This window comes from Nerophis ophidion, linkage group LG08 (assembly GCF_033978795.1).
Source record: "Nerophis ophidion isolate RoL-2023_Sa linkage group LG08, RoL_Noph_v1.0, whole genome shotgun sequence".
NCBI lineage: Eukaryota > Metazoa > Chordata > Actinopteri > Syngnathiformes > Syngnathidae > Nerophis > Nerophis ophidion.
The window spans coordinates 9,756,689-9,781,391 of NC_084618.1; the positions used below are offsets into that span (position 1 = coordinate 9,756,689).

Sequence of the window (24,703 nt, forward strand, 5' to 3'; positions counted from 1 at the left end):
TTTTGTTTTTTTTAATCGGAGTTTAGAAATCAGCGGTAGGACGTCGACACGCCCCCCCTACAGTACGTCATTACGTCATCACGTCGCGCTCCGCACTTGACGTAAGGCACGCACTCCGGCTTTGCTGGCGGAGAAGATGGCGGCTCCTGGACCGGGGGAGTATTTCAGCGTCGGGAGCCATGTCTCCTGCCTCACCTGCCTGGGCCAGCGTCTGCAGGGGGAGGTGGTGGCCTTCGACTACCAGTCCAAGATGTTAACCCTGAGTATCCTTTGTCCAGCCCGGCTCTTCTCCGGCCCGCTTGCCAGGGCCGGAGCCGAGAACATGCCAAATAGTGCGCCCTCGCTCCTCGACGCGGATCACTATCTGGCAACGTCCGGCATCATGGCTGTGCGAGGCTAGCTAGCGAGCTAACGCAGGTGTCCTCTCCTTCACGCCCTTTTTTCACCTGACTTTTACTATTATTTACATTCTTCTTGGTGGCTGCTTCTTTATCACACGGTAGGCGGGCACACGTTGTACCCCCCCCCCCTTCCCGGGCTTCATTGAGCTAGCTCTGTTAGCATGCTAGCCAGGGCTCGGCCATTGCTTCACTAACATATTCCGCCAAACAACGTGGCGCCTTTTTCGCCTCGCCACTTTTGTCCTGTTTGCGCCGTCGTTGCAACTTGTCAAGACCTGATCGAGTTATGGTCGCGCGGGGGGTCAGATTGCCCACCAGGGGCCTTGCATTAGCCGCTAGCTCCACGTCCTGCAGCCCCCCGAGGGTGTGTTTGTGTGCAAGGCTGCACTGCACGCTCGTATTGTGCACACTAAAGTGCTCCGTGACAGCTGACCGCTACATATCCCTTTTGACTTGATGCTTTCTTGCATGAGGGAGGACAGTCCTGGTGTGTTATAGCATGTTTATGACACGCAAGCTACAACCTGCATGCATGCAACAATGTGTCTGTTTGCAACTCTTAAACATTGGCGTGCAATAGGACGACTGTTTGTCCAAGTAGTCATTTAGATGCAGACTGGACTTTCAGGTCAAGTCTACAGTAAAATGTTTGCTTTTTGTCACAGGCTAATTTTAGGTTTATTATATATTTATACTTTAGTCACAGGCTCATATAGGTCTGTAATGTATTGTATACTGTAGTCACTGGCTCATTTAGGTCTATAATGCATTGTATACTTTAGTCACAGGGTTATTTAGGTCTGTAATGTATTATATACTTTTGTCACAGGCTCATTTAGGTATGTAATGTATTATATGCTTTAGTCACTGGCTCATCTAGGTCTATATTGTATTCATACTTTAGTCACTGGCTAGGGTCTATAATGTATTGTATACTTCAGACACAGGCTTGTTTATGTGTGTTATGTATTGTATACTTTAGTCGCCGGCTCATTTAGGTCTATAATGTATTTTATACTTTAGTCACAGGCTCATTTAGGAATGTAATGTATTGTATACTTTAGTTACAGGGTTATTTAGGTCTATATTGTATTGTATACTTTAGTCACAGGCTCATTTTACTCTATAATGTATTATATACTTTAGTCACAAGCATATTTGGGTCAATAATGTATTTTGTACTTTTGTCACTGGCTCATTTAGGTATGTAATGTATTTATGCTTTTGTTTCAGGCTCATTTAGGTCTATACTGCGACCCAAAAAGGGAATAAGCGGTAGAAATTGGATGGATGGATGTATTGTATACTTTAGTCACAGGCTCGTTTAGTTGTATTATGTATTGTATACTTTAGTCACCGGCTCATTTAGGTCTATCATGTATTTTATACTTTAGTCACAGGGTTTTTTAGGTCTGTAATGTATTGTATACTTTAGTCACAGGCTCATTTAGGTATGTAATGTATTGTATACTTTAGTTACAGGGTTATTTAGGTCTATATTGTATTGTATACTTTAGTCACAGGCTCATTTTACTCTATAATGTATTTTATACTTTAGTCACAAGCATATTTAAGTCAATAATGTATTGTATACTTTTGTCACTGACTCATTTAGGTATGTAATGTATTATACATTAGTCACAGGCTCATTTTGGTCTATAATTTTTTTATGATTTTGTTACAGGCTCATTTAGGTCTATACTGCAACCCCATAAAGGGAATAAGCGGTAGAAATTGGATGGATGGATGTATTGTCTACTTTAGTCACAGGCTTGTTTAGGTCTATAATGTATACTTTAGGCACAGGCTTGTTTAGGTCTATATTGTATTTATACTTGTATAAACTTGTAATGTATTGTATACTTTAGTCACTGGCTCATTTAGGTCTATATTGTATTGTATACTTAAGTCACTGGCTCATTTAGGTCTATATTGTATTTATACTTTTGTTTCAGGCTCATTTAGGTCAAATGTATTGTGTACTTTAGTCACAGGCTCATATAGGTCTCTAATGTATTTATACTTTTTTTTTTCCAGGCTCATTTAGGTCTAGAATGTATTGTATACTTTAGTCACGGGCATATTTAGGTCGATAATGTATTTTATACTTTAGTCACTGGCATATTTAGGTCGATAATGTATTTTATACTTTAGTCACTGGCTCATTTAGGTCAATAATGTATTTTATACTTTTGTCACAGGCTCATTTAGGTATGTAATGTATTATACTTTAGTCACTGGCTCATTTTGGTCTATAATGTATTTCTACTTTTGTTTCAGGCTCATTTAGGTCTATAATGTATTGTATACTTTAGTCACAGGCTCATTTTACTCTATAAGGTATTTTATACTTTAGTCACAGGCATATTTAGGTCTATAATGTATTTTATATATTTGTCACGGTATCATGTAGGTCCATCATGTATTTTATAAGTTTCTTACATGCTTATTAAGGTCTATAATGTATTGTATACGTTTGTCATAGACTCAATTAGGTTTACAATGTATTTTATATGTTTGTAACATATTAATCTAGGTCTATAATGTATTTTATACTTGAGTCACAGGCTCATTTAGGTCTATATTGCATTTAAAAAGAAATCCCCTTCTGCTGTCCCCCCACTTTGTGGCCTGGCTCCTTGACTGCGGCCCCCCCAGAATGTGCTTCTTCCAGCGGCAAGCCCAACCTCAACGACGTCATCCTGATCAACCTCGGCTATGTTTCAGAAGTGGACATCATCAATGACCGCACTGAGACTCCGCCCCCTCTAGCATCGCTGAATGTTAGCAAGGTAAGAGCCTTTGTTTACGGCACATGTCTCAGGGAAGGAAAACATGCGGGGGCCATTTTGATACCCAACACAATATATAATTATTCTTCTTTTAACCTCTCCTCACGTTTGGTCCTGGGGACCCGTAAGGGTCTTACTAAAAAAATGTTTACCAGTATTCAACGCTTCCAGTCACGGCCAAAAGTATTGTCACCCTGTCAGATAATGCAGCACTTCTCTCATAATATTGTTGACATGACAAATTCTTTGGTATTTACATGTTTCTTTCTTTTGTTTGCATTGAAACTACACAAAAAAAGCCAAAATCGGGACAGCGTGGCGTAGTTGGGAGAGTGGCCGTTTCAGCAACCTGAGGGTTCCTGGTTCAATCCCCACCTTCTACCAACCTCGTCACGTCCGTTGTGTCCTTGAGCAAGACACTATACCCCTTGCTCTTGATGGGTGGTAGTTAGGGCCTTGCATGGCAGCTCCCTCCATCAGTGTGAATGTGGAAATAGTGTCAAAGCGCTTTGAGTACCTTTACTAGGGATGCACCGATTAATCGGTAACCGAATATATTCGGCCGAATATGGCAAAAAAAAGCCACATTCGGCCTTCGGTGCAATGAGTTAAGAACAAGGCCGAATAGTGTCGTGTGACGCAATTTTTTGACGCGGTGACGCAATCAACCAACGTGCAGTGACGTTGGGATATGTTGTGTACCTGTATAAGTGTATGAGGTTACAAGCACACACTTATTGAGATTTAGTGGGGCCTCTGTTGACATTATTAGCCTGTTGTGTAGGCTACCTGTATAAGTGTATGAGGTTACAAGCACACACTTAATTGAGATTTACTTGAGCCTTCTGTTTACATTATTAGCATATCTACTGTGGCTAAGCAGACTTTTGCCAAAAGGACAATAATTCATTTGTTGTGGGTTTATCCACTTTAATGCACTTTATTTTTTGTTTGAAAGCCTAATATAAATGAAAAACTTTGTGCTTTTTTTTGAAAAACAAAGGCTACTGGATTATTAAAAAAATGTCAATATTCAATAAAAAAATTACTTTATTTGAAAAACATGTCTAAATATTTATTCTAGGCTATTTATGCAATATAAAACAATTTGTGAAAAACTGCATTCATTATTCAGTATTCGGCCTTCAGCTAAGCGTTTGAATTTTATTCGGCATCGGCCACAAATTTTCATTTCGGTGCATCCCTACCATTTATATCTGATATCTTACACAGAACAACAAAAATGGACTGGACAAAATGATTGGCACCTTTTTTCAAGATTCTATGAAATACCGTATTTTTCGGAGTATAAGTCGCACCGGTCGAAAATGCATAATAAAGAAGGAAAAAAACATCTAAGTCGCACTGGAGTATAAGTCGTATTTTTGGGGGAAATTTATTTGATAAAATCCAACACCAAAAATAGACATTTGAAAGGCAATTTAAAATAAATAAAGAATAGTGAACAACAGGCTGAATATGAGGCATAAATAACCAACTGCTATGTTAACCTAACATATTATGGTAGGAGTCATTCAAATAACTATAACATATAGAACATGCTATACATTTACCCAAAAATCTATCACTCCTAATCCATAAATCCCATGAAATCTTATACAGTGGGGCAAAAAAGTATTTAGTCAGCCAGCGATTGTGCAAGTTCTCCCACTTAAAATGATGACAGAGGTCTGTAATTTTCATCATAGGTACACTTCAACTGTGAGAGACAGAATGTGAAAAAATATCCAGGAATTCACATTTTAAAGAATTTGTTAGTAAATTATGGTGGAAAATAAGTATTTGGTCAAGCATTCAAAGCTCTCATTGATGGAAGGAGGTTTTGGCTCCAAATCTCACGATACATGGCCCCATTCATTCTTTCCTTAACACGGATCAATCGTCCTGTCCGCTTAGCAGAAAAACAGCCCCAAAGCATGATGTTTCCACCCCCATGCTTCACAGTAGGTATGGTGTTCTTGGGATGCAACTCAGTATTCTTCTTCCTCCAAACACGACCAGTTGAGTTGATACCAAAATGGATACATGGATGATACAGCAGAGGATTGGGAGAATGTCATGTGGTCAGATGAAACCAAAATAGAACTTTTTGGTATTAACTCGTGGTGTTTCACTGATGTGTTGTTGCTTCTGCCGCCGGACGCCCGGACTGTGTGCCTGGCATCGTGTAATCTGAGGACTACCAAATAATTTTGGAGCCCAGTGTCAGGTAGCTGGGTCTCTGTGGTCCTGCAGGACAACTACCCAAAGTATATTTGCAAAAAGCACACAAAAATGGCTTAAGACAAAGTTGGCCAGCAACGAGTCCAGATTTAAATCCTATAGAATATCTGTGGAGAGATCTAAAAACAGCAGTTGGGAGACGGCATCCTTCAAATGTGAGAGACCTGAAGCAGTTTGCAAAAGAAGAAACTCATTGATGCTCACATTGATTTCACTTATTTTTTTCCAAAGGTGTGCTACCAAATATTAAGTTGGGGTGCCAATCATTACGCCCTGTCCATTTCTGGAGGTCCGCGTAACATATCATATTTGCCTTTTTTGTGTTTTAATGCAAACAAAAGAAAGAAGGAAACACGTGACTACCAAAGTGTTTGTCATTTCAACAATTTTCTGGGAGAAGTGCTGCATTATCTGACAGAAATGCAGGGTGACAATATTTCTGGCCAGGACTGTAACTCTTTAGATTAACTTCAGGTCTGTCTGTCAATATAAAGTTAAAAAAAAGGTTTTATGCATTTTTTTTTAATGGCAAAAACACACAATATCAATGATGAGAAGAAAATAATCATTTTAAATCATTTTTTTACGCAAATCCCACTAAAACTCCATCCATCCATCCATTTTCTACCGCTTATTTCCTTTGGGGTCGCGGGGGGCACTAGTGCCTATCTCAGCTACAATCGGGCGGAAGGCGGGTTACACCCTGGACAAGTCGCCTCTTTATCACAGGGCCAACACAGATAGACAACATTCACACTCACATTCACACAACCTATCCCCAGGTGCATGTCTTTGGAGGTGGGAGGGGCTTATCCCCAGGGGCATGTCTTTGGAGGTGGGAGGGGCCTATCCCCAGGTGAATGTCTTTGGAGGTGGGAGGGGCCTATCCCCGGGTGCATGTCTTTGGAGGTGGGAGGGGCCTATCCCCGGGTGCATGTCTTTGGAGGTGGGAGGGGCCTATCCCCAGGTGCATGTCTTTGGAGGTGGGAGGGGCCTATCCCCAGGTGCATGTCTTTGGAGGTGGGAGGGGCCTATCCCCAGGTGCATGTCTTTGGAGGTGGGAAGGGCCTATCCCCAGGTGCATGTCTTTGGAGGTGGGAGGAAGCTGAATTACCTGGAGGGAACCCACACATTCAAGGGGAGAACATGGAAACTCCACACCGAAAAATCCCGAGCCCGGGATTGAAGCCAAAACCGCTCAGGACCTTCGTATTGTGAGGCAGACGCACTAACCCCTCTACCACTGTGCTGCCACACAAAACTCTAGATTAGTTAGTTCCCATTCATTAAAGTATTAAGTCATACTTTTTTTTTTCTGTCAACATTTTAATTATTTAGATCAACTTCAAATGTATCCCTCGATTATAAGTGTTTATTGTTCATGTTTGTTGGTTTCATGCCCTTTTTGGTAAAAAAAACATTGTTTTTTTATATGGCAAGCACACAAAATATGCAATATTTTCCCCAAAAACATTTCAAAGTGTAATATTTGATGGGAATTGGAGCCTTAAATAGGTCAATAATTAATAATATTGATTTTAATTGGTTATTTTTGTGCAAAAACTGTTTTAAATAACAACAGTATGGATGGTAGCTATATTAGTCAACATTGCAACATTTTCACTTTTTTGCTCTTTTATTTCACTTAATTTTTGTATTTTTTTAATAGTATTTTTACAATGTGCTGCAGGCCACACTTTGGACACCCCTGACTTGTCTGTTTGATGCAACTTGTCACCAAGCATGAAAAAATACTTGTCTGTGCATCTTTATCCAGGGTTTACCCCTGCCTTCCGCCCGATTGTAGCTGAGATAGGCACCAGCGACCCCAAAGGGAATAAGCGGTAGAAAAATGAATGGATGGCTGTAAATGTTCCGCGAGCACTCTGACAAGAATCAGGCAGCCCGTGCCAATCGTGTGGTGGAAACAACACAGGACAGCCATCTACTTGCGGTGGCGGTCCTTTGATTAGCATAATCGTCGCTAAGTTTGCAACACAGATCTCTCCTGCTACACTATATTGCCAAAAGTATTTGGCCACCCATCCAAATAATGTGAATCAGGTGTCCTAATCACTAATCACAAGTGTATCAATTCAAGCACTTAGGCATTGAGACTGTTTCTACAAACATTTGTAAAAGAATGGACCGCTCTCGGTGATTTCCAGCGTGGAACTGTGCAACAAATCCAGTCATGAAATCTCCTCTCTCCTAAATATTCCAAAGTTAACTTTATTATAAGAAAAGTGTAGAGTTAGGGAACAACAGCAACTCAGCCAACAAGGAGTATGTCATGTAAACCGACACAGAGGTCAGCATAGTGCAAAGACTTTCTGCAGTCAGTTGCTACAGAGCTCCAAACTTCATGTGACCTTCCAATTAGCCCACGTACAGTACGCAGAGAGCTTCATGGAATGGGTTTCCATGGCCGAGCAGCTGCATCTAAGCCATACATCACAAAGTCCAATGCAAAGTGTGGGATGCAGTGGTGTAAAGGACATCACCACTGGACTGATGAATCACACTTTCCCATCTGGCAATCTGATGGACCAGTCTGGCTATGGAGGTCGCAAGCAGAACGCTACATTTCGGACTGCATTGTGCCGAGTGTGAAATTTGGTGGAGAAGGAAATATGCTGTGGGGTTGTTTTTCAGGAGTTGGGCTTGGCCCCTTAGTTCCAGTGAAAGGAACTTTGAATGCTCCATGATACCAAAACATTTTGGACAATTCCATGCTCCCAACCTTGTGGGAACAATTCATATGTCAAATACTTTTGGCCATATAGGGTATGTTGTCTTATTCTCTGGCAGACCAGGTGTGGATATTGTGTACTTAAATATTTCTGTGCGCTCTAAAAATGACTAAATGTGTTGTCTTTCATGGGTTTCCATGGCCGTTCAGCTGCATCTAAGCCATACATCACCAAATCCATTGCAAAGTGTGGGATGCAGTGGTGTAAATTAAATCACCACTGGACTCTAAAGCAGTGGAGATGCCTTCTCTGGACTGATGAATCACACTTTCCCATCTGGCAATCTGATGGACCAGTCTTGCTTTGGAGGTCGCAAGGAGAACGCTACATTTCGGACTGCATTGTGCCGAGTGTGAAATTTGGTGGAGGAGGAAATATGCTGTGGGGTTGTTTTTCAGGAGTTGGGCTTGGGCCCTTAGTTCCAGTGAAAGGAACTTTGAATGCTCCATGATACCAAAACATTTTGGACAATTCCATGCTCCCAACCTTGTGGGAACAGTTCATATGTCAAATACTTTTGGCCATATAGTGTGTGTTGTCTTATTCTCTGGCAGACCAGGTGTGGATATTGTGTACTTTAATATTTCAGTGCGCTCTAAGAATGACTAAATGTGTCGTCTTTCATAGGCTAACCTGCGCTAAGCGCTAACCTGCCTCGGGATGCTAGTTTAGCACGTTGAAACTCCCACTGAAGAAAAAGATGCTTGCTGGTTTGTAGCCTCGATGTCTAATGTGTGTGTGTTTGTGTGTGTGTTTGTGTGTGTGTTTGTCCGCAGCTTGCCAATCGAGCGAGGACAGAAAAGGAGGACAAGCTGTCCCAAGCCTATGCAATCAGTGCCGGGGTGTCTGCGGAGGGCCAGCAGCTATTCCAGACTATTCACAAAACGTAAGCGCGAGAAAACGTCCCGTCGACTTTCTTTTCTTCCCGGCCTTCACGCTGGGTTTGTGTGCGCAGCATCAAAGACTGCAAATGGCAGGAGAAGAACATCATCGTGATGGATGACGTCGTCATCTCGCCGCCTTACCAGGTGGACAACTGCAAAGGCAAAGAGGGAAGCGCTTTAAGTCATGTACGCAAAATAGTGAGTATACTTTCTATTCAACGTCTGGCCGCAGCATCATTTTATGTTGACTTTCCAACGTGTTAGCATTTTAGCAAGTGCTAATGACGCATTAAAACCCTTATGGGACAGTTTAGTAAGTAAGATTGGATTTAGTTATATTATAAAACTTACAAACGTTGCTTGGACTAATGAGTGAAGAATCCATATGAACGGCACTTGTACTTCCGGTTGGAAGCTTTAAACTGCAGGAAAAACTGTAGCCATTCACCAAGCAGCACCTACAGTGAGTGAACTCGTACAAAAGATGGCCCCATAGTGAAGTGAATTATATTTATATAGAGCTTTTCTCTACTGGCCCAAAAAAGCCACGCTGTATTATAAGCCGCATGGCTCAAAGCGTAGGAAAAAAAGTGATGATTGAAGAATCCATATGATTAGAAACGATAAGGAACGGCACTTGTACTTCAGGTTTGAAGCTTTAATCTGTAGGAAAAATGGCAGCCATTCACCCAGCAGCACCTGCAGTGAGTGAACTCGTACAAAAGATGGTCCCATAGTGAAGTGAATTATATTTATATAGAGCTTTTCTCTAGTGACCCAAAAACCCCATAAATTATCCACACTGTTTAATAAACCACAGGGCTCAAAGCATAGGAAAAAAAAGTGATAATTGAAGAATCCATATGAGTAGAAAAGCTTGTACTTCCGGTTGAAAGCTTTAACCTGCAGGAAAAAAACTGTAGCCATTCACCCAGCAGCACCTGCAGTGAGTGAACTGCAGGTACCATAGTGAAGTGAATTATATTTATATAGTGAAGTGAAGTGAATTATATTTATATAGCGCTTTTTCCTCAAGTGACTCAAAGCGCTTTACATAGTGAAACCCAATATCTAAGTTACAATTAAACCAGTGTGGGTGGCACTGGGAGAAGGTGGGTAAAGTGTCTTGGCCAGGGACACAACGGCATTGACTATGACGGCAGAAGTGGGGATTAAACCGGCAACCCTCAAGTTGCTGGCATGGCCGCTCTACCAACCGAGCTATATAGAGCTTTTGTCTAGAGTCTCAAAGCGCTTTACCTAGTGAAACCATTATCCAAGTTAGACTTTTAAAGCAGTATGGGTAGCAAGTGGGTGAAGTGTCTTGCCCAAGGACACAACAGCTGTGACGAGGATGGTAGAAGCGGGGGATTGAACCTAGAACCCCATAGCACAATTAATAACACCATTTGGATGTATTAGCATGTGTTTTATGAAGACTGTTTGCAGTATGGCCGTCAACCAAAGAAAATACATAAATTAACCACACCGTTTTATAAGCCGCAGGGCTCAAAGCGTAGGAAAAAAAGTATTGGTACATAGTCCGCAATTTACGGTAAATACAATTTGGTAAATTGAAAATAAGTGATGGATCGGTTAGTTTCAGCTGCAATAACACGCCCCCTTTTTCTCCTAGTTGCCAACATCAGCTCGCGACAAAGGAAGCTAGCTAGCTAAATGGTCAAAGGGAGTTGACGTCACGCGCTCAACCACGAAGCAGAGTGTTTTGTATTTGCGGCACATTGTTTGTATAAAATGACATCAACGTTTGAAAAACGGAGCAAACTGTGAGAAGAAAAGACGGAAGACTAGCTGAACAGGCTACACTACACACACGGAAAACGAGGTGGGCGAATTTAAACAAGTATCGACCGTATCGATACCACGTAGTAGAGTATCAGGATGAGGACTACATGGAACTACGGATGTAACAGTAAACACTGTAATGATAAACCGCTGTCAAATTCCCGACGGTTAATAAAACTGTCCAAATTTTTGACTGCCGAAAAACCGTCATTTATTAATGCGTTTTAGGCAACACTGCTTACTTCCTGGAAACCACGTCACCGCAGCGCTGGCGCATGCGCACTAGCGTCATTTATAATAACATGGCGTATGTTCAGTTTTTTGGATGGAGACCTGTGTGGTAGGGGTGTAACGGCACACAAAAATTTTGGTTCGGTACGTACCTCGGTTTACAGGTCACGGTTCGGTTCATTTTCGGTACAGTAAGAAAATAACAAAATATACATTTTTTGGTTATTTATTTACCAAATTTGTAAATAATGGCTTTATCCTTTTAACATTGGGAACACTATAATAATTCTGCCCACGTTAATCCACATTAAACTGACCCAAGTTGTTCCTTTGATTAAATAAAATGGAAAAAACCTTTCTTCAAGTCAACTCACCATGCTTAATTTATTACAGCATTTGGGAAGCCTGCAGTTGACTTTTATTATGTAAATGTTATATTTTTATTAACATGTGATAGCAGGGACCCTGCCATTCAAAAAACTAAGCTGCTACATTACTAATGATTAATGTAACTATTGCTGAAAAAATTGTACAATAGCAATAGGAGAGACTATTCATCCCTGAAGACCATGGAGTTCAATGAAACGACACGGCTTTGCTGCCCTTAACACACACACAGCAAAATGAGCTAACGTTACGCTAAAATCTAATGAGCCTTCACCTCAAGCCTATACTGTGAGCGAGCTGAGCTGCAGTTTGTTTCTAGAAGGTCAACAGGCTCATAGTGATGTTAGTAATAGTTGTTACTGGGAAGTGTTTTTTATAATTTGGGGAGAGTACCCTGTCCGCTGCTCCCCTGCTAAACGAATATCGCTCGACGCTGAAGCATTGATTACATGCGCTCTGAATACGCACTGCTGATTGGCTTTGTATGTAACCAATCAGATGGTTGTGTGGGCGGGACAATGCTTGCTGCTGAGACAGACGCAGAAAGCAGAGCAGCTTGTGAAGACTTATGCTTACAAACTCATTCGGTACGCCCGCGCGCCGAACCGAAACCCCCGTACCGAAACGGTTCAATACAAATACACGTACCGTTACAAAAATGTGTGGACAATAATGAAGACAGACTCATTTGTCTCACACTGAAAGTATACTGTGAAGGAGAAAACTTTTATTTTCTCGATACAGCATCCTGCTGTGACTGAGAGGTAAAGGAGCCATATGTAATAATCTGGCCAGAAATGATACTGCAATCACCGTCAAAATTCTGTAGTCACCCTGCCCCCCTCTCCCTGACTGAAGTTGCCAGATACACAGCCGAATCCAGCTGGATGGACTGGGCTACTCCAAGGAACTTCAAACAAAATTAAAGCTGCAAGCAGCGTTGGTCGGGTCCGCCTTTGGCTGCTGCCCCCGAGACCCACGGCCGGATAAGCGTTAGAGGACGCCGTGGAGCCACTATTTTGAGAATCTAATGCATTGTGAAAGTAATGCAGTTGTTGTATTGAAGTGAAAATATCAAACTTCTTGTTGATTTTTGCTAAAGTATGTTAATTATTAAAATGTAGGTCTAAGTGAGACCTACATAGTGCATAGTGTTTTTGTTTCATGTCTCTCTGACATTCCTACCGGAAGTTACAAGCAGTTTTGTCTGTGTTTTCTTCCTAGGAGCAGTTTGTCCGTGTTGTATTCCTAGGGGGGCGATAGAGCGCAATTTTGAGTTTTGAGGTTAGGTTTTTTCATCAGATCGCAATTTTTGCCAGACCTGATGTGTGTGTCAAGTTTGGTGAGTTTTGAAGCATTTTAAGGGGGTCAAATAACAGCTCAAAGAGGCAAAAATGACATTTTTTAGGAGACTTTGCACAGGGGTTCTTTGAAGGCGCGTAAAATCAAAACCTGAGAACTTATCAAAACTCTGTTCTATACTTTTAATCAGAAGGGTTCAATCCCTCACCTGTGCGAGTTTGAAGCCAAAACAACAAACGCACTCAGAGGAGATAATGTTTGAAGAAAGGTGACCGGTTTTTACAAAACTTTTGTTTTGAAGGGAGCATTGCAAACTTCCTGTTGATTTTTGTTGGGGGTTGTCAATCTATGAAATGTAGGTCTAAGCGAGACCTACATAGAAGTTTTTGTTTCATGTCTCTCCGACATTCTTGCCGGAAGTTACAAGCAGTTTTGTCTGTGTTTTCTTCCTAGGAGCAGTTTTTTCAGTGTTTTATTCAAAAATAGCGCTAGAGCGCAATTTTGAGTTTTGGGGTTTGGTTTTTTCATTAGATCGCAATATTCGCCAGTCCTGATGTGTGCGCCAAGTTTGGTGACTTTTGAAGCATTTTAAAGGGGTCAAATTACAGCGCAAAGAGGCAAAAATTTAATTTTTTGCGAACATTTTATTTTGAAGGGATTTTTGCCAACTTCCTGTAAATTTTTGCTGAAAGAAGTGAGTGTATGAAAATTGGGTCTAAGTCAGACCTACATAGGAGTTTTTGTTTCATGTCGCTATGACATTCCTAACAGAAGTTACATGCAGTTTTGTCTGTCATTTTTTTCCTAGGGGGCGCTAGAGCGCAATTTCCATGTTGGGGGATTGGTTGCTTAATATGTTGGGAAGGTTTGCTATACCGACGTGTGTGTCAAATTTGGTGAGTTTTGAAGCATGTTAAGGGGGTCAAATTACAGCGCGTAGGTGCGGAATAATAATAAAACACAGCAGTTTCAATTGGGTCCTTGGCCCATGGCAAAGGACTCCTGCGGAGTCCTTTGCCATGGGCCAAGGACCCTAATAACACATTTTACACAGAAATGAGGCTATTTTCAGGAAGAAGTACGTCATGCCTGCTTACAATATCACAACAATCCTATGGTTATTGTCAGTACTATCACAAAACAAAGACTACAACCAACGTGAGCAATAGTTATACTGCTGATAATAAGTTTGAGCATGCTTAGCAGCCCGAAACTGAAGAGTTTTACCAAGGTGTGTCTATGTCCAGGCTGCTGTTTCAAATCTTTCACGGTGCCATATAACTTGGTACATGTACAGTAGTCCACTATATGCATACAACGATGAGGAAATATTTGATCATGTGACTTGGCCGTCTCCATACTTTCACATTGTCATGATGACTAATGTTGGAAGCATTTCCAATTGTTGAGAAGGAAATAGGCACTGACACTAACTACCCACATCCACATAGATTTTATTTGGACTACATATACTTTGCCCTGGCAGTTGGATGACTCATCCACATGCAGGCTAACTGGCAGATACTAAAGCAGTCAAGTTGTCACCTTGTGTAAATGCTAAATAAAAAGAGACTACAACAAATCCTTTTCAACTTATATTCCAGTGAATAGACTGCAAAGACAAGATATTTCATCTTCACACTGACAAACTTTGCACATAATCATCAAGTTAGATTGTAATGGCAGCATCACATTGCAAAAAAGGCATTTTTACCAGTGTGTTACATGGCCTTTCCTTGGAACAACACTCAGTGCAGGTTTGGGAACTGAGGAGACACATTTTTGAAGTGGAATTCTTTCCCATTCTTGCTTGATGTACAGCTTAAGTTGTTCAACAGTCTCCTGCCTCAAAGTTTAGCCTTCACACATTTTCAATGTCTGGACTACAGGCAGGCCAGTCTAGTACCCACACTCTTTTACTATGAATGATGGCATCGTCTTGCTGAAATAAGCGGGGGTGTCCATGATGGCGTCACTTGGATGGCAACATATGTTGTTCCAAAAGCTGTATGTACCTTTCAGCATTAATGGTGCCTTCACAGATGTGTAAGTTAGCCATGCCTTGGCCACTAATACACCTCCAATACACAGATGCTGACTTTTTACCATTTCACCCTAGAACAGTCCCTATGGTTCTTTTCCTCTCTGGTTCACAGTTTCCAAAAACAATTTGCAATGTGGACTCTTCAGACCACAGAACACTTTTCCGCTTTGCATCAGTCCATCTTAGATGAGCTCAGGCCCAGCAAAGCATTTCTGGGTGTTGTTGATAAATGGCTTTGGCTTTGGATAATAGAGTTTTAACTTGCACTTACAGATGTAGTGACCGACTGTAGTTTCTGACAGGGGTTTTCCGAAGTGTTCCTGAGCCCGTGTGGTGATATCTTTTACTCACTGATGTGGCTTTTTGATGCCTGAGGGATGGAAGGTGCGTAATATCATGGCTTAGGTGCAGTGATTTCTCCACATTCTCTGAACCTTTTGATGATGTTACGGAGCGTAGATGGTGAAATCCCTAAATTCCTCGCATTAGCTGCTTGAGAAATGTCGTTCTTCAACAATTTGCTCAGGCATTTGTTGACAAAGTGGTGACCCTCACCCCGTCCTTGTTTGTGAATGAGTGAGCATTTCATGGAAGCTGCTTTTATAGCCTATTCCCAATTAGCCTGTTCACCTGTGGGATTTTCCAAATAAGTGTTTGATGAGCGTTCCTCAACTTTCTCACTCTTTTTTGCCACCTGTGCCAGCTTTTTTTAAACATGTATCAGGCATGAAATTCCAAATGAGCTAATATTTGTAAAAAAAATAGCAAAGTTTGTCAGTGTGAAGATGAAATAACTTGTCTATTCAATGGAATATAAGTTGAAAAACATTTGTTGTAGTCTCTTTTTATTTAGCATTTACACAAGGTGACAACTTCACTGCTTTTGTACTCTGTATTCTATACGTCCATGTGTCATTGACCGTGCTAGCATGCTATCATTGGCTGCAGGAACATGCCAGCTTTGTTAGACAAGATCGCAGACTGTATTGGACAATTTACCAAATGTCAATTTCCAAGTAATAAGAAAAGCTAAATGCCTGACTTAGCTAGCAAGTTTGGTGTCCGATGAAAGAATATTCTCCGCCTTCAATGGTCCCCATCTTTCAAAGGCATCAAATCCTGGTTTTGTCATGAATATGGTCACTTTTAGATGGACAAAGGTCTGACTTGTTTAGTAACTTTACCAGTGGCAGTAGCCAGACCAAGATGGCGGCGTGTAACTGGCAACCTGGATGTTACACACTCACAGACTTTGTAGTTGGTCCAACGGTGGAGGGCGGGCCATCGAAATGAAAACAACAATATTTTGGGGCTGTAAATATAATTTTGAAATGAGCATGAATTACTGTTATCAGTTCTGGAGGTGTTGGAAAATAAGATGATTTATAAATGTCTTTTGACATATTTAATGATGACTTGACATGTAATGATTACATATGGCTCCTTTAATGAGGTGAAGAAACATGCAGCTTGTTTATCAAGTCTTTACTTCGTCTACTTTTATTTAACTATCGTCTTCAAATAACATGGATACTGGCTCATGTTTGGTCATCTCATCCAACTGGAAGCAGGTTGTGAAGATTGTGTATTCGATGTGAGAGGTGTCACTCTTTATTTCTGTTGTAGTGAAGCTCCAGGGAGGCCTTGTTGTTTGTTACACTTCATCTTCATTAGCCAAACTGCTTTCATATTATTTTTATATCAAGAAGTAAACTTTTTGTTTTACTTGACTTGTTTATTTTTCATGTCACAAAGGTGTTCTTTTTAAACCATTCCTGTGACACATCAAGTTGTTGTGTTACTGTGTGCAGTTCATTTTTATACCACATATTTCTGCTCAAACTATTCATGGATCTGTCCCCTTACATCATCTAGACCAGGGGTCACCAACACCAGGTCGCCCGTAAGGACCAGATGAGTCGCCCACCCGCCTGTTCTAAAAATAGCTCAAATAGCAGCACTTACCAGTGAGCTGCCTCTATTTTTTAAATTGTATTTATTTACTAGCAAGCTGGTCTCGCTTTGCTCGACATTTTTAATTCTAAGAGAGACGAAACTCAAATAGAATTTGAAAAATCCAAGAAAATATTTTAAAGACTTGGTCTTCACTTGTTTAAATAAATTCATTTATTTTTTTACTTTGCTTATAACTTTCAGAAAGAAAATTTTAGAGAAAAAACACAACCTTAAAAATGATTTTAGGATTTTTGAACACATATACATTTTTACCTTTTTAAATTCCTTCCTCTTCTTTCCTGACAATTTAAATCAATGTTCAAGTAAATAATTTTTTTTATTGTAAAGAATAATAAATACATTTTAATTTAATTCTTCATTTTAGTTTGTTTTTTCGACGAAGAATATTTGTGAAATATTTCTTCAAACTTATAATGATTAAAATAAATAAATAAAAAAAGAGATTCTGGCAAATCTAGAAAATCTGTAGAATTAAATTTAAATCTTATTTCAAAGTCTTTTGAATTTCTTTTAAAATTTTTGCTCTGGAAAATCTAGAAGAAATAATGATTTGTCTTTGTTAGAAATAAAGCTTGGTCCAATTTGTTATATATTCTAACAAAGTGCAGATTGGATTTTAACCTATTCAAAACATGTCATCAAAATTCTAAAAATAATCTTAATCAGGAAAAATTACTAATGATGTTCCATAAATTATTTTTTTAAGTTTTTCAAAAAGATTCAAATTACCATATTTTTCGGAGTATAAGTCGCTCCTGCCGAAAATGCACAATAAAGAAGGGAAAAAACATATATAAGTCGCACTGGAGTATAGGTCGCATTTTTGATAAAATCCAACACCAAGAATAGACATTTGAAAGGCAATTTAAAATAAAGAATAGTGAACAACAGACTGAATAAGTGAACATTATATGAGGCATAAATAACCAACTGCTATGTTAACCTAACATATTATGGTAAGAGTCATTCAAATAACTATAACATATAGAACATCGCTAAATCCCATGAAATCTTATACATCTAGTCTCTTACGTGAATGAGCTAAATAATATTATTTGATATTTTACGGTAATGTGTTAATAATTTCACACATAAGTCGCACCAAACTATGAAAAAAACTGTGACTTATAGTCTGAAAAATACAAAAGTTCGTTTTTCTCTTCTTTTTTTTTCGGTTGAATTATGAATTTTAAAGAGTCGAAATTGAAGAAAAACTATGTTTCAAAATTTAATTTTAATGTTTTTTTCGTGTTTTTCCGTTTTTAATTAAGTGGTTTTTTTTCATCATTTATGCTCTACAAAAAACCTTCCGTAGAAGGAAAAAAAATGTGTGACGGAATGACAGACAGAAATACCCGTTTTTTGTTAGATATTTATCTGTTTCTATATATAATTATTGTGAGAAATCATTAAGATGATCAGTGTTTCCACAAAGATAAATATCATTAATTATTAATAATAACATAGAGTTAAAGGTAAATTGAGCAAATTGGCTATTTCTGGCAATTTATTGAAGTGTGTATCAAACTGGTAGCCCTTGGCATTAATCAGTACCCAAGAAGTATTTCTTGCTTTCAAAAAGTTTGCTGACCCCTGACCTACATCTACATAAACATAAATAATGAACAAAAGTCCCTCCGTCAAAATGTACAACTAGAGATAAAGACATCATGTAATGACACAAGTTGATATTTGTTTTGTTTATTATTTAATAATATTTGTCTTTAGATGAATGGATGTTTATCTACATGGTCATTGGATTGTACTTGTTTAGTGCTTCTCTACCTTTTTTTTTTTAAGGAACTCAAAGCGCTTTGACACTATTTTCCACATTCACACACACATTCACACACTGATGATGTCGTCATTTAAGTCAGTGGTTCTCAACCTTTTTTCAGTGATGTACCCCCTGTCAACATTGTTTTCATTCAAGTACCCCCTAATCACAGCAAAGCATATTTGGTTGAAAAAAAGAGATAAAGAAGTAAAATACAGCACTATGTCATCAGTTTATGATTTATTAAATTGTAAATTGTAACAGTGCAAAATATTGATCATTTGTAGTGGTCTTTCTTCAACTATTTGGAAAAAAAGATATACAAATAACTAAAAACTTGTTGAAAAATAAACAAGTGATTCAAATATAAATGCAGATTTTTCCACATAGAAGTAATCATCAACTTAAAGTGCCCTCGTTGGGGATTGTAATAGAGATCCATCTGGATTCATGAAACATTTCACAAAAAATAAATCAATATTTATGGAACATGTCCACAAAAAATCTAGCTGTCAACACTGAATTGTTGCATTTCTTTTCACACTTTATGAACTTACATTCATATTTTGTTAATATTTATAAAGGATTTTTGAATTGTTGCTATTATTAGAATATTTAAAAAAAAATCTCACCTACCCCTTGGCATACCTTCAAGTACCCCCAGGGGCACTCGTACCCCCATTTGAGAACCACATGTAGTCTTCTTATTAGACATCACATCGTCTTTACCTCACAATCACTAATCATGACTTACATTTAATCTTAATTATTACTTTTTGCCATATTTGCCAGCTACTATTTGTGTCTATATGGACACAATGTGCAGTTACGTCTTATGGCCACCAGGTGACATCTTTTTACATTCTTACATTGCTTTTTATTTGTCAATCTCTTATGTCCATAAAGTGCTATCTTGCATAATGTTCACATTTATGTTATTTTATTACTTTTGTTGCTTTCATATGCAGTATAGGGGCGGTATAGCTCGGTTGGTAGAGCGGCCCTGCCAGCAACTTGAGGGTTCAAAGTTCGATTCCCGCTTCCGCCATCCTAGTCACTGCCGTTGTGTCCTTGGGCAAGACACTTTTACCCACCTGCTCCCAGTGTCACCCACACTGCTTTTAATGTAACTTAGATATTGGCTTTCACTATGTAAAGCGCTTTGAGTCACTAGAGAAAAAGCGCTATATAAATATATTTCACTTCACATTAATTTTTACCAGAGGTCCATGAAAATGTTTTTTTTTTTTTATCTGCAATGTTTCTCCTACAAAGGCATTTTGAATGTTTAAACAAATATATAGAGCTTAGTTAAAATATTTAAGTATACATTTTTATTTATTTTTAAATTTTGAGCAAAATTAAAAAAATAGAGCGATAATAATAATAATAATAACCAGGATAAGAAATGACATCCCTGTATGGAACAAAAGAAAATAATTTAAATAGTATGAAATGTTGCACTTAATGATCTGGAACGTTTTTAAGTGGTATGAAAGATTCTGGCTTGGTATCAGATCGGTATACACACTTGTATCGCCCAGGGGTGTTAGAAAAGGGTTCATAAAGTGAAATAAGTCTGGGAAGAATTATGGATGTATGACAACCTGCTCACCTATTTAGGGTACACAGGCCCATTGCAAAAGGACTCCACAGGAGTCCTTTTGCAATGGACCTGTGGACCCTATTGAAACTGTAAGATTTTATTCTTTCTTTATTAGGGTCCGCCAGGCCCTTTGCAAAGGACTCCACAGGAGTCCTTTGCAATGGACCAAGGACCCTATTGAAACTGTAACGTTTTATTCATTCTTTATTAGGGTCCTTGGCCCATTGCAAAAGGACTCCACAGGAGTCCTTTTGCAATGGGCCAAGGACCCTATTGAAACTGTAAGATTTTATTCTTTCTTTATTAGGGTCCGCCAGGCCCTTTGCAAAGGACTCCTGTGGAGTCCTTTGCAATGGGCCAAGGACCCTATTGAAACTGTAACGTTTTATTCTTTCTTTATTAGGGTCCTTGGCCCATTGCAAAAGGACTCCTGTGGAGTCCTTTTGCAATGGGCCAAGGACCCTATTGAAACTGTAACGTTTTATTCATTCTTTATTAGGGTCCTTGGCCCATTGCAAAAGGACTCCACAGGAGTCCTTTTGCAATGGGCCAAGGACCCTATTGAAACTGTAAGATTTTATTCTTTCTTTATTAGGGTCCGCCAGGCCCTTTGCAAAGGACTCCTGTGGAGTCCTTTGCAATGGGCCAAGGACCCTATTGAAACTGTAACGTTTTATTCTTTCTTTATTAGGGTCCTTGGCCCATTGCAAAAGGACTCCTGTGGAGTCCTTTTGCAATGGGCCAAGGACCCTATTGAAACTGTAACGTTTTATTCTTTCTTTATTAGGGTCCTTGGCCCATTGCAAAAGGACTCCACAGGAGTCCTTTTGCAATGGGCCAAGGACCCTGTTGAAACTGTAAGGTTTTATTCTTTCTTTATTAGGGTCCTCCAGGCCCATTGCAAAGGACTCCACAGCAGTCCTTTGCAATGGGCCAAGGACCCTATTGAAACTGTAACGTTTTATTCATTCTTTATTAGGGTCCTTGGCCCGTGGCAAAGGACTCCTGTGGAGTCCTTTTGCAATGGGCCAAGGACCCTATTGAAACTGTAAGGTTTTATTCTTTCTTTATTATTATTATTATTATTCCGCTGCCTCTTCGAACTGTAATTTGACCCCCTGAACATGCTTTAAAACTCACCAAATTTTACACACTCATCAGAACTGGCGAAAATTGCCATCTAATAAAAAAAAACCAAATCCCAAAAATCAAAAATGCGCGCTAGCGCCCCCTAGGATAAACAAAAACAGACTGCTTATAACGTCCGTTAGCAATGTCGTAGAGACATGAAACAAAAACCTCTATGTAGGGCTGACTTAGACCTACATTTTATAATTTTACTTTCTAGGGCAAAAATCAACAAACATTTTGCAAATACCCATTCAAAGCAACATTTTCGCAAAAAATGACATTTTTGACTCTTTGAGCTGTAATTTGACCCCCTTAAAGTGCTTCAAAACTCACCAAACTTGGCACACATATCAGGACTGGCGAAAATTGCGATGTAATAAAAAAAAACCCCCAAAACTCTAAATTGCATTCTAGCGCAACTTTTGAATAAAACACAGAAAAAACTGCTCCTAGGAAGAAAACAAAATTGCTTGTAACTTCCGGGAGGAATGTCGGACAGACATGAAACAAAAACGTCTATGTAGGTCTCACTTAGACCTACATTTCATAGATTAACATCACCCAACAAAAATCAACAGGAATTTTGCAATCCCCCCTTCAAAATAAAAGTTTTGTAAACACCGGTCCCCTTTCTTCAAACATTATCTCCTCTGAGCCCGTTTGTCATTTCTGCTTCAAACTCGCACAGGAGAGGGACTGAACCCTTCTGATTAAAAGATCCTCCCGGAGTTTTAATAAGTGCTATGGTTTGGATTTTACGCGCCTTCAAAGAACCCCTGCGCAAAGTCTCCTAAAATATGTCATTTTTGCTACTTTGAGCTGTAATTTGACCCCCTTAAATTGCTTCTAAGTGCAAGTCAAAAGCCCTACTATGCAAAGTGAAAGCCATTTATCAACAACACCCAGAAAAGCCGATCTTTAATTCGACCCCCTTAACATGCGTCAAAACTCACCAAATTTTACACACACATCAGGACTGGCGAAAATTGCCATCTAATTTAAAACCAAACCGTAAAAATCAAAATTGCGCTCTAGCGCCCCCAAGGAAAAAACCCAGACAAAACTGCATGTAACTTCTGTTAGAAATGTCGTAGAGACATGAAATAAAAACCTCTATGTAGGTCTGACTTAGACCAGGGCTTGAGTAGCGGCGGCAGCAGCCAAAGGCGGACCCGACCAACGCTGCTTGCAGCTTTAATTATTATTATTATTCATCAACTTGTTTTTTGGGTGACAATTAATGAAGTAAAGCTCGTGACGCAGTCAGTTGAACCATGCGGACACGTTTGCTACTGAATACTTTGCACCTGTATGTATTTAGCAACTCTGGCGATTTGATACGTGTTGATATCGACCAACCGTCGTCACGCGCCATTGTGTGCTTAACTGTCGCGTAGCCGCCAGTGTTGACCTTTTTGTGCTTGACGACTAAAGTCCCGCCCCCGTCCCCGCTCAGGTGGAGAAACATTTTCGAGACGTGGAAAGCCAGAAGTCGGTGCAGCGTTCACAAGCACAGCAAACACAGAAGGACTCCACTTTATCTTCTTGAGGCCGCTCCATCGGGGGAGGGGCGGGCGCGACCCCCTCCCTCCCCCCAACCCCCGTCGACGCCGCTCGGCGATTCCTCGGCGACTGAGTCTGCGAGGTCGGAGCGCCGAGGTTCCTGGTTCATGAAGAGCAAAAACAACCATTTAACGAAAAAAGACAAAAAAAGCGAAAGAGAGGAAAGATGAAATCTTAAATTAGACTTTATAAAGAATAATTTAAACATGAAACATGAAGCCGCCATAGTTTCCTTAACTAACTTGACTCCGCCTCCTGCCCCGCCCCTCCTTCTCCTCGCTTCCTTCCTTCCTTCCTTCCTTCCTTTCTTCCTTCCTTCCTCTCCGCCTTCAGTTCCATTTCAAAAAGAGAAAAACTAGCGCAGTCAGAAAGGCTTGTTAGCTTTATTTTCTGTCTTTTTCTTTTGTTTTTGTTTGTTTCTTTCCCTTTTTTTTTGTTGCCGCGTCCATCTTCTACTGTCTGTATTTTCTGTATTTTAAACACAAATGTGACTTGAAATGCCACACTTTAAAAGACATTTTCTAAAATAAAAGTAACAAAAATTCTGACTGTAAACTTCAAGCACTTTTTGAAAGGCCCAAAAAGAACAAAAACAGGTTTTAAGTGCAAAAAGGAACGTTTTTAACCAGTTTTTATCAAAACTCCCACAGGAGCTTAAAAGTGTTACATTTATGGAGGTTTTACTGCACAATAATCCCTTAATTGGTTCCTTCAATCAATTTCTGATTTATTATATTTTCAAAGTATAAACTCTTCTAAATTGGGCAAAATAAGTCATATATTTTTGGAAATTTTAAGCAATGAATTATCTGTTTTTTGCCTTTATTTTCGTGATTTAAGGAAAAAACTAAAATAAAGCAATATTTTCCCCCCAAAAAATTTAAAATAAAATACTAGATGTATAATAATAGACATTGCTTTTAATTCGGTATTTTTTTAACAATGACTGTTAAAAAAAAAAAAAAAATTAAAAGGCCCCCCAAATGGTAAAAATGTACTAATTTCACTTACAAAACACTTCACTTTTTTTTCTAAAGACATCTTCTCAAAAAAAACTGTGTTCATTATTTTATAACAAAAAAAAATAAGTTATATTCCTTAAAACCATTCTTCAAAATAGATATATGTAAAGTAGTTGGAGACTTAAGTTGGTCAAAAATGAATAACGTGGCTTTTATTTCATTATTTTTCAAACGATGACTGTTTAAAAAAAAAAATGTAAAAGGCCCCCCAAAATGGTAATTTTTTTTTCACTTTCAAAACAAATCTTATTGATCAACTTCACTTTTTTATTTGTATGAAAAACTGTTTTAAAAAAAAAAAAAAACGTTTTTATTTTTGAACACAAAATATTCTATTTCCTGTAACCAGTTATCAAAATAGATGTAAAGTAGTTGGAGACTTAAGTAGGTCAAAAGTGAATAACATTGCTTTTATTTTATTTTTCGAACAATGACTGTTTAAAAAAAAAAAAATACAATTTAAAAGGTCCCCCAAAATGGTAAAAATGTATTTTTTTCGCTTTCAAAACTAATCTTATTAATCAACTTCACTTTTTTATTTTTTTGAAAAACTGTTTTCAAAGAAAAACATTTTTATTTTTGAACACAAAATATGCTATTTCCTGAAACCATTTCTCAAAATAGATGTCAAGTAGTTGGAGACTTAAGTAGGTCAAAAAGTAATGTTGGTTTTTATTAAAAATTTTTTTTAACAATTCTAGTTAAAATAAAAGGTCTTGGGAACCCAAAGGTTGAACACTCATGAAAGTGTTACTAATAATTCATATATAGATAGATATATAG

The 24,703-nt window shown here is 39.0% G+C and overlaps 1 protein-coding gene across 1 annotated transcript; it reads left to right on the top strand.

Annotated features, from left to right (window-relative positions):
• Positions 1-84: 84 nt before the first annotated feature.
• On the top strand, positions 85-23,453 carry lsm12b (LSM12 homolog b). The gene is made up of 5 exons (XM_061907651.1): positions 85-263; positions 3,060-3,193; positions 8,967-9,076; positions 9,146-9,272; positions 22,792-23,453. Exons 1-5 carry the CDS (start codon positions 137-139, stop codon positions 22,882-22,884), a joined length of 591 nt encoding a protein of 196 aa, XP_061763635.1. The 5' UTR covers positions 85-136; the 3' UTR covers positions 22,885-23,453.
• Positions 23,454-24,703: the final 1,250 nt, after the last annotated feature.